The following is a 9,799-nucleotide window of genomic DNA, read 5'->3' as shown; positions in this document are numbered from 1 at the left end:
AGTTGCTTTCTAAAAGCTCTCCAGGTGTGATTTAAATATGCATGCTGGGGCGGGACCCACCGGACTAGAATTTATTAAGTAATGCCTTTCCTCTTATTTAGTGGAAGCATGGCGAGATTTCGCTTTTTACATTTAACTCATTTTATAGAAAAAAAGCAAAGAAAGCCCTATTCAATAAAGAAAGCACTCCCTAGGCACTTGCTCTAGTGATACGGTGGTTATTCATTAGGGACTGTCACTCCAGCTGAACTCTATGTCTACTTAAGCAGTTAAACACTGGCCTCTTTATTTCTGCGCTCTTGTACATCATTTCGTATATGGTGGAACCCTTCGAATTACTTGCTTTCCTAGAGTTTGACACGTGGTGAGGGAGGTTTTTTCCTTTAAAAAACGTTACTAGCAGTTGGAAAAAATTTAAAGGCATATGGCAGGTGTTCAAGAAAAGTTCTTAAGAACCATCTTGACCGGGCGCGGTGGCTTACGCGTGTAATCCCAGCACTTTGGAAGCCTGAGGCAGGCGGATCACCTGAGGTCAGGAATTCGAGACCAGCCTGGCCAACATAGTAGAAACCCGGTCTCTACTAAATATACAAAGCCGGGCGTGGTGGCGCACGCTTGTAATCCCAGCTTCTCGGGAGGATGAGGCAGGAAAGTCACTTGAACCCGGGAGAAGGAGGTTGCAGTGAGCCGAGATCGGCGCCACTGCACAACTCTCTCAAAAAAGCAAACAACAAAAAAAGGCAGACCCTCCCTATCCCCATTCAAAAGCAACGTTGTGAGGAGGCTCAGCTGTGACAGCGACCTGTACTCCCCGCCCCCATTCCCAAGCGCAGCACTCTTCCACCCTCTGCCTACCCAGAGCAGGTTTCCGTTTCTTCTCACTTCCCCTTCCGGGTCAGGACCCTGCCCATGTTCCGGTCTTGCGCACGAGGGCTAGAACGCAGCAACTCTGCTGGCGTTTCCATGGTAGCGAGTGGCCTGATCTTTGCGGGGCTAAGCAACGAAGTAGTATCAGTGTTCCGTAGCCCCACTGGAACTACGCAGAGCCAGGCCAGCGGGACCACAGAATGGGCTGAGGCGGCGGCGGCTCTTTGGATAAAGTCGACAGCGGGACGTGGAGCGTGACGCCGGTCCGGCATCCTGAGACGTCTGGTTTGAGTTGCGGGCGGGATCAGGCTATTTTTAGGACCTTGGGCCTGATAAGCGGGCGACTGCAGTAGTGCGGGAACCTGTTTGACAGGAACATGACAGGAAGTGTGGGGACTCCATGCTTGATGGATGGTGACTTATAGTGAAGTAATCTCAGTGTTGATGGGCATGACCGAAACAGCAGGAGTACCCGTAAGTTCTGGTGAGAGTTGGAGCCTCAGAAGGACACTTTACTCAAGCAGTCTTTGGTTCCCAAAGACAAAAAGGCTCAGTGGAAAAGATTCCTTTTTTTTTTTTTTAATGTCTCTATATTTTAAACTATGAGTTTATTGTGCATATACATTATCTAGTTTGAATAAATAAAAGTATAAACGTTTAACATTTTCCATTTTCTTTCTTTATTTCTATAAAGTAGTAAAAGCCCAGCTTGAAAATGGAGATGTATGAAACCCTTGGAAAAGTGGGAGAGGGAAGTTACGGAACAGTCATGAAATGTAAACATAAGAATACTGGGCAGATAGTGGCCATTAAGATATTTTATGAGAGACCAGAACAATCTGTCAACAAAATTGCGATGAGAGAAATAAAGTTTCTAAAGGTTTGCTTCTTTTGCCTTAATCATCTAAGTCAAAAGAAAAATAGTTATGGAATAAAAAATTGCATAAAAATATTTTAGTTCACACATGTACTGATTCATATTATGTAGAAACAAGTGTAATACGCTATCTTGTCTACCTTTTGTAATTTTATAGTGATACAAGATATATGTGTTTTGGGGTATGTAACAAAAGCTATGCCAATATTGTTTAATAATTATTCAGAAATATTCAAGTATAATAAAAATTTCTGCTTTGTGCAAGGCATGGTGCTAGGTACTGAGAATATAAGGAGGTGAAAGATAGTTCCTGCCCTTAAAGACTTCTATAATTTAATCAGAAAGGAGAGTATATAAAAAATCATACTGAATAAAAAGTGGCTCATAATAAATGCCAGGGAATCAACACAAAGTCCTTTCCCTGGTAGGGAAAGTTTTCCTGAGGAACTGGGACATGAATTTGGCTTTGAAGGATGTGGAGGGTTTAGATAAGAGGGAGAAGCTGTTGTGTTCTAGGTTAGAGGAACAACATAAACTCAAAAGAGACTAGAGAGGGACAAAGGATAAAGGGCAAAGTGGAAAGGACAAAGAGCAAAGACATTTGCCTGTAGAGTTTTCTGAGCAGAATTGGAAAGAGGTATATTAGAACAGTAAATTGGAGGTAGATTTTAAAGTCTTTTAGGCTAAGGAGTCAAAAACTTGATTTTGTAAGAGGTGGAAAGTCAGTGAAGGTTTTGAATTCAGTGTAAAGAAATGTTGTAAATTTTAATCTACCCCTATTGTGTGGAATAGATTGGAGGACTAAGAGTAAAAATAGGTCTGTTAGGAGTTCAGTTCAGGAATTTTGGGAAATGTTTGAGGGCCCTTGCTAAAATGCAGCAATGTGAATGGAAAGTAAAGTCAGAACATGCTATATTGTAAAAAAAAAAAAAAAAAAAGGACATGAGGCCGGGTGCAGTGGCTCATGCCTGTAGTCCCAGCACTTTGGAAGGCCGAGGTGGGTGGATCACCTGAGGTCAGGGGTTCAAGACCATCCCGGACAACATAGTGAAACCCTGTCTCTACTAAAAATTAAAAAAAAAAAAAATCAGCCAGGCATAGTGTCACGCCCCTGTAATCCCAGCTACTTAGGAGGCTGAGGCACGAGAATGGCTCGAACCTAGAAGGTGGAGGTTGCAGTGAGCCGAGATCACGCCACTGCACTCTAACCTGGGCAACAGAGTGAGACTCCATCTCAAAAAAAAAAAAAAAAAGACATGAAAGAATGTAGAAGACTATAGAAAGACTATAGAAGACTATAGAAAAAGTATAGAAAGAGTCAAATGTCTCTTTGAGGTTCAGTGATTGCTACAATTGATAGAAATATGAAATACTCAAAAGAGACATGGTTTGGGAACTACTTTGATTTTAGAAATGTTGAATTTGAGCTGATAGGAGTACATTTAAGTAAAGATGACCAATAGGCTTTTAGAAATGAGGAACAATGTCAGAGAGATCAGGGAACAAGATAGAATCCTATGTAGGTGTGACGGTTAAACCCAGAGGAAACAACTGAGGAGTGTGAAGAAAGGAGCATTAACATTCCTTGGGGTCTGGGTAGAAAACTAATGATTTTAAAAATATTTAAATATGGATATATTCTATTTATTCGAATCTATTTACATCCTTTAAGGTTTATGATCTTGACGATATAATATAGCTGTTTTATATGCCACAGATGTTCTTGTTTGTCTTTATCTGATACAAAAATAATATTTTCTTTTTTCTTTGTAAGTCTTTATGAGATATAATGGATCAATTTGCTTACTTTCTCTTTTTTTTAGAAATGGAGTCTCACTCTGTTGCCCAGGCTGCGGCGCAGTGGCATGATCATAGCTCACTGCAGCCTCCATCTTCTCAGCTTAAGCGATCTTCCTGTCTTGGACCTGTGAAACAGCTAGGATTACAGGCATGAGCCACTGTGCCTGGCCTAATTTGTGGAAATATTTTAGGCGTCTGTGGATTATTAGAATGGCTCTACGCTGGGTGCGGTGGCTCACACAAGTAATCCTAGCACTTTGGGAGGCCGAGGCGAGCAGATTGCCTGCGCTCAGGAGTTCGAGACCAGCCTGTGCAACACGATGAAACCCTGTCTCTACTAAAATACAAAAAATTAGCTGGACATGGCAGTGTGCGCCTGTAGTCCCAGCTACTTGGGAGGCTGAGGTAGGAGAATTGCTTAAACCCGGGAGAAGGAGGTTGCAGTGAGCTGAGATAGCGCCACTGCACTCTAGTCCCGCTGACAGAGTAAGACTCTGTCTCAAAAAAAAAAAAAAAAAAAATCAGCCGGCCATGGTGGCAGGTGCCTGTAATCCCAGCTAAACAAGAGACTGAGGCAGGAGAATCACTTGAATCCGGGAGATGGAGGTTTCAGTGAGCCGAGACCACACCACTGCACTCCAGCCTGGGCAGCAGAGCAAGATTCTGTCTCAAACAAATAAATAAATAAATAAATAGAACAGCTCTGTTTCTAGACAATGAAAAGTTAGTCAGTAAAGATGTTATGATTTTGTGAAAGATATCAGTTCCTGTCCTGATGACCTAAAACGTAATAATACTATAAATAAGGCAATTGTGTACTGTGAATGAAAATCTGATTAGAAGATTTTTTCCCCCAAGGCAGTATCTCTTGCTCTTCAACTGTTGCAATTAAACTGATTATTTTTTTTCTCCTTAATCATTTTGTAAAACTAACCAGTATGTGACAATACAGAGATGAACTTGAGTATGTATTTTACTGTAACAACTGTTATGCAGATAATTTTGAGATACCCTAACTATTCTCATTGGCTTTTTGTTATTGTTGTTGTTGTTGTTTTGAGACAGTCTTACTGTGTCGCCCAGGCTGCAGTGCAGTGGCACGATCTTGGCTCACTGCAACCTCTGCCTCCCAGGTTCAAGCAATTCTCATGCCTCAGCCTCCAAGTAGCTGGAATTACAGGCGTGTATGACCACGCCCGGCTAATTTTTGTATTTTTAGTAGAGATGGGGTTTCGCCATGTTGCCCAGGCTGGTTTCGAACTCCTTGCCTAATGTGATCCGCCCACCTCAGCCTCCCAAAGTGCTGGGATTACAGGTGTGAGCCACTACACCTGGCTCTCATTGGCTTTTTATAGGATTTTAAATTTGATGTAATCTAATTCCACTAGAGAGATTTCTTGGACTAGTTAATATCCTTAGTCTAAAAAACTTGTCATAATGACTTAATTCAAATTACCTTTTTTTTTTGGAGACAGAGTTTCACTCTTGTTGCCCAGGCTGGAGTGCAATGGCGCAGTCTCAGCGCCATGTTGGTCAGGCTGGTCTTGAACTCCCAACCTCAGGTGATCCGCCTGCCTTGGCCTCCCAAAGTGCTGGGATTATAGAAGTGAGTCACTGCGCCCAGCCCAAACTAAATTTTTGTGCTAGAATTTCATTAAATAAATTGCAGTTTGGGTAATTAGTGAGAATATCTGTAGAAAAGTTGTCTAGTAATGGAGAAAAACAACTTGAAGAGGGGTACTAGAGCATTTCTAGGAATTTCATTTCACAATTTATCTGAGTAAGTACTGTACCTAATCCCTCATCCCTGATTGGATCTTCTACAATGCTTATTCATATTACCCTTTCCCTACTTTCACTGCTTTTGCCTTTAAAATAAAGACTGGACAGGAAACCAGTAATTTTTGTTAAGTAGAGGATTAATATTGTAGTGTCCAAAAGCAGTCAATTCTTGTTTTGTTTGAGACGGAGTTTCACTCTTGTCGCCCAGGCTGGAGTGTGATGGCACGATCTCGGCTTACTGCAACCTCCACCTCCTGGGTTCAAGCGATTTTCCTCTCTTAATCTCTCTAGTAGCTGGGATTGCAGGTGCCCACCACCACGCCCAGCTAATTTTTGTAATTTTAGTAGAGAGGGAGTTTCACCATGTTGCCCAGGCTGGTCTCGAACTCCTGATCTCACGTGATTTGCTCGCCTCAGCCTCCCAAAGTGCTGGGATTATAGGTGTGCACCACCATGCCCAGCCAACAGTCAATTCTTTTCACCGCTGCCAGTGTGCTATTGCTGCAGCACTCTGGCATCTTGCCAACCAGGGAAATTTGGAGCAAAAAGGAAAGGAATCTGGCGTTATATTTTGGATGTTTTTCTCTAGTCATGTTTTAAGGACTTTAGTCTCTTCATTAGTTACAGAGAAGTAGAAAAATTGACATTGCGTTATTGGAATAAAGGCAAATATATTTTCATAAAGGTATAGTTTTCTAGAGCTAGGAACAGTGGCTCATGCATGTAGTCCTAGCAACTTGGGAAGCTGAGGCAGGAAGATCACTTGAGGCCAGGAGTTCAAGACCAGCCTGGCAACATAGCAAGATTCTTTCTCTTAAAAAAAAAAAAAAAAAAAAAAAACCCTTCATTCTTAGCTAAATGAACACATATTCTTGATAGTTTGAACAAAATGGTTACATATTTCAGAATTGATTATAATTAAGTCACTGTGATGAAAAATAGAATAAGTAGCATACAATATTAAATCTCATTTGTTTCCTAAGCTGATGCGTGGGCATAATTTACATTTTAAAATTATTTTAGCAATAATTGTTACCAGTTTAAAAAGGTGGTTAGTTGTTTAATAGAAGAGTAAAGACAATGAAAAATCGTTTACCCACAAATAATTATATATTTATGTAAAGTTTCTATGGTTATAAATTGGTGGTTCACATATCTGAAGATTTTGTATATATTTTGATGTTCTTTTGTTATAGTCTAATGAATTTATGATGCCCCCTAGAACTTATGGTTTACTTTCTAGAGTTTAGGATTAGAATTAGAGATTAATTAATTTATATAAATTCAGGTCACATACTTAATCGTGTTGAAATCCATGCTCATTTGAAAACATAAGGGCCTTTTAAATTTTGGGTGTTAAATTTAACCACAAACCAAGTTTAAAAATAGCAGGATGTCTCTCAAGAGAATACTGTTATAGTACATTAAATTATTTTAATAAGCAACCAAATGCCAACTTGAGATAAAGTAATATATCTCACTTTGTCCTGTAAATATTGATTATAAAATGGATTAAAATTTTCTTAAAATAGGATTGGAAGCACATTGGTTGAGAAATTTCAGTTGAAATGCATGGAACATAGGCTGGGCATGATGGCACACACCTACAATTCCAGGAGTTTAGGAGGCTGAGGCAGGACCTCCTGTGTTGAGGTCAGGAGTTCGAGACCAGCCTGGCCGACATGGTGAAACCCTGTTTCTACTAAAAGCACAAAAATGAGCTGGGCATGGTGGTGCATGCTTGTAATCCCAGCTGTTCGGGAGGCTGAGGCAGGAGGATTGCTTGAAATGGGATGGCGGAGGTTGCACTGAGCCAAGATTGTGCCACTGCACTCCAGCCTGGCGACAAAGCAAGACTCCATCTCAAAAAAAAAAAAAAAAAAAAAAAGAAAAGGATAAAGAAATGTATGGAACAAAGCTAAGAATATTCCTGTTTCTTTTCAAAATTTATACATGTTATATGTACAAATTGTTAGGCTTGAAATAATTAAAAATTTGTGTTGTTTCTTTTGTCAATAGCAATTTCATCATGAAAACCTGGTCAATCTGATTGAAGTTTTTAGACAGAAAAAGAAAATTCATTTGGTATTTGAATTTATTGACCACACAGTATTAGATGAGTTACAACATTATTGTCATGGACTAGAGAGTAAACGACTTAGAAAATACCTCTTCCAGATCCTTCGAGCAATTGACTATCTTCACAGTAATAATGTAAGTGCTTCAGAATAAGCCAATTTGTAGGATGAATATGAATCATAAGTGCTCCTTATACATTGTTTTATTTTTATGAAGGTGGCTAACAGTATTTTTTTATACAATAATAATAGACATCCTGAAAATGGGGATAGGGAATAGGGAGCACTACCTTTTGGTTGCAGAACCAAAAAATATTGAGCACTCAGTAATTCCAACTGTAAGGCAGACCAAGTATGGGATAGTAAAGGCAGTATCAATAATTATGTTTAGTAGAATCAGTAGTCAGCTGGGGCACTATTATTAGAGAAAGTATTAAAACGTTGGAAGTCAGGTCTGTGGCTTAATGGAGAGTTGCTCATATAAAGGGAGGTTTAGCGAGACTCCGCCTCAAAAAAAAAAAAAAAAAGACAAGTTTAGCGTTGGGAACTGGAAATTAGGCCAGGGGAATAGCAAGTAAATGTGGAAGCCTTTAGGGGAAGAAAGGAGATATAAAGTGGCTGAGCTGTGTGAGGCCTTGTCCTTTAACCTATGAAAAATCAAGGAAGAGGAAAGATCACGGCTATTCTGATTTTTAGTGTTGACTTTAGCATTGGCTTGTAAGCTTTTAGCTCAGCAGGTTTTTTGTTTGTTTGTTTGTTTTGTTTTTGAGATGTTTTGTTTTTATTGCCCAGGCTGGAGTACAATGGTGCGATTTCGGCTCACCGCAACCTCTGCCTCCCGGGTTCAAGCAATTCTCCCGTCTCTCCTTAAAACATCTCGGTGTTTGTCCGAGATGATGGTGCTCCTCCTCTATCAACCACCACACCTGGCTAATTTTTTGTAGAGATGGAATTTCACCATGTTACCCAGGCTGGTCTCAAACTCCTGGGCTCAAGTGATCTGCCCGCCTCAGCCTCCCGAAATGCTGGACTACAGGTGTGAGCTACTGCACCTGGCACAGATTTTTTTTTTTTTTTTTTTTTTTTTTTTGAGACAGAGTCTCGCTTAGTCGCACAGGCTGGAGTGCAGTGGCGCGATCTCGGCTCACTGCAAGCTCCGCCTCCCGGGTTCACGCCATTCTCCTGCCTCAGCCTCCCGAGTAGCTGGGACTACAGGCGCCCGCCGCTTCGCCCGGCTAATTTTTTGCATTTTTAGTAGAGACGGGGTTTCTCCATGTTGGCCAGGATGGTCTTGATCTCCTGACCTCGTGATCCACCTGCATCGGCCTCCCAAAGTGCTGGGATTACAGGAGTGAGCCACCATGCCCGGCCCCTGAAGCGGTATCTTAATGTGCTTTTTAATGTCTGTTTTTGTTCACATTATATCCTTAGGTCTTGGAATAGTGCCTGGCGTATAGTAGGCACTCAATGAAAATTGTGGTAGTAAAAAAGGATTTATATATTTTGGCAGATGACAACTTTAAAGTGGCTCAATTAGAAAGGCTTACCCTAAATTAATTTTTTGGCTATTTATGGAGGGAGATTGAGTCAGAACAAGAGCCAGTCTCAAAGATTTATGGTAGTAAGTTGTATAAACAAGGAAAGATCCCAGATTTCTGTCACTGAGACATTTCTACTTCTGCTATGATACTTTACAGGTGATGAGTATGTGCTTCTGTAATTCTTTTGATAAAATTTGTAAATGCCTTCTTTGTTCTAGGCACTGTACTGAACACGGGATATTAATTGAACAAGACAGTTGTGCATCTTGCCCTCACGGAGCTTATGGTTTAGTGGGAGTTTCAGACAAGTAAACAGGCAGTTAACAGTACTGCATGACAGATGCTATGAAGGGGAAAGTGCAGATTGATGTGAACATATAGAAGGAGCATCTAATACTAACATACAAGCTGAGTCCTGAGGAAATAGCTGACTTGGCCAAGCAGTTGGAGTAGCATCAACAAATGCACAGAGATTAGACAAACCCTGGCAAATTGGGAAACTAATACTCTATAGGCTAGGGAAAGGAGGTTAAGAGGATAAGTAGGGGCCAAATCTCACAAGGCCTTATAAGCCATTTTAGGGAGTTTTAAATTTATCCTGCAGAATGAGGAATCCTTGAAGCAGAGAAGTGACATGATCAGGCCTAGCACGGTGGCTCATGCCTGTAATCCCAGCACTTTGGGAGGCCGAGGTGGGCGGATCACTAGGTCAGGAGATCGAGACCGTTCTGGCCAACATGGTGAAACCCCATCTTTACTAAAAATACAAAAATTAACTGGGCATTGTGGTGCGTGCCTATAGTCCTGTAGTCCTAGCTACTCAGGAGACTGAGGCAGGAGAATAGCTTGAACCC

General features: G+C 41.0%; 1 protein-coding gene across 1 annotated transcript in view; it reads left to right on the top strand.

The window, feature by feature from the left end:
- Positions 1 to 1,013: 1,013 nt before the first annotated feature.
- The window catches only part of CDKL3 (cyclin dependent kinase like 3), a 66,843-nt gene continuing 58,057 nt past the window's right edge, over positions 1,014 to 9,799 (top strand). The window contains 3 exon segments of the mRNA XM_025387828.1: positions 1,014 to 1,130; positions 1,562 to 1,747; positions 7,346 to 7,540. Of these exon segments, the coding sequence (XP_025243613.1) occupies positions 1,583 to 1,747; positions 7,346 to 7,540 (360 nt within the window). The 5' untranslated portion in view covers positions 1,014 to 1,130; positions 1,562 to 1,582.

The sequence above is a fragment of the Theropithecus gelada genome, chromosome 6 (genome assembly GCF_003255815.1).
Source record: "Theropithecus gelada isolate Dixy chromosome 6, Tgel_1.0, whole genome shotgun sequence".
Classification (NCBI taxonomy): Eukaryota; Metazoa; Chordata; class Mammalia; order Primates; family Cercopithecidae; genus Theropithecus; species Theropithecus gelada.
Note: the sequence above shows the minus strand (reverse complement) of the source record. Positions and strands in the feature narration are given on the sequence as shown.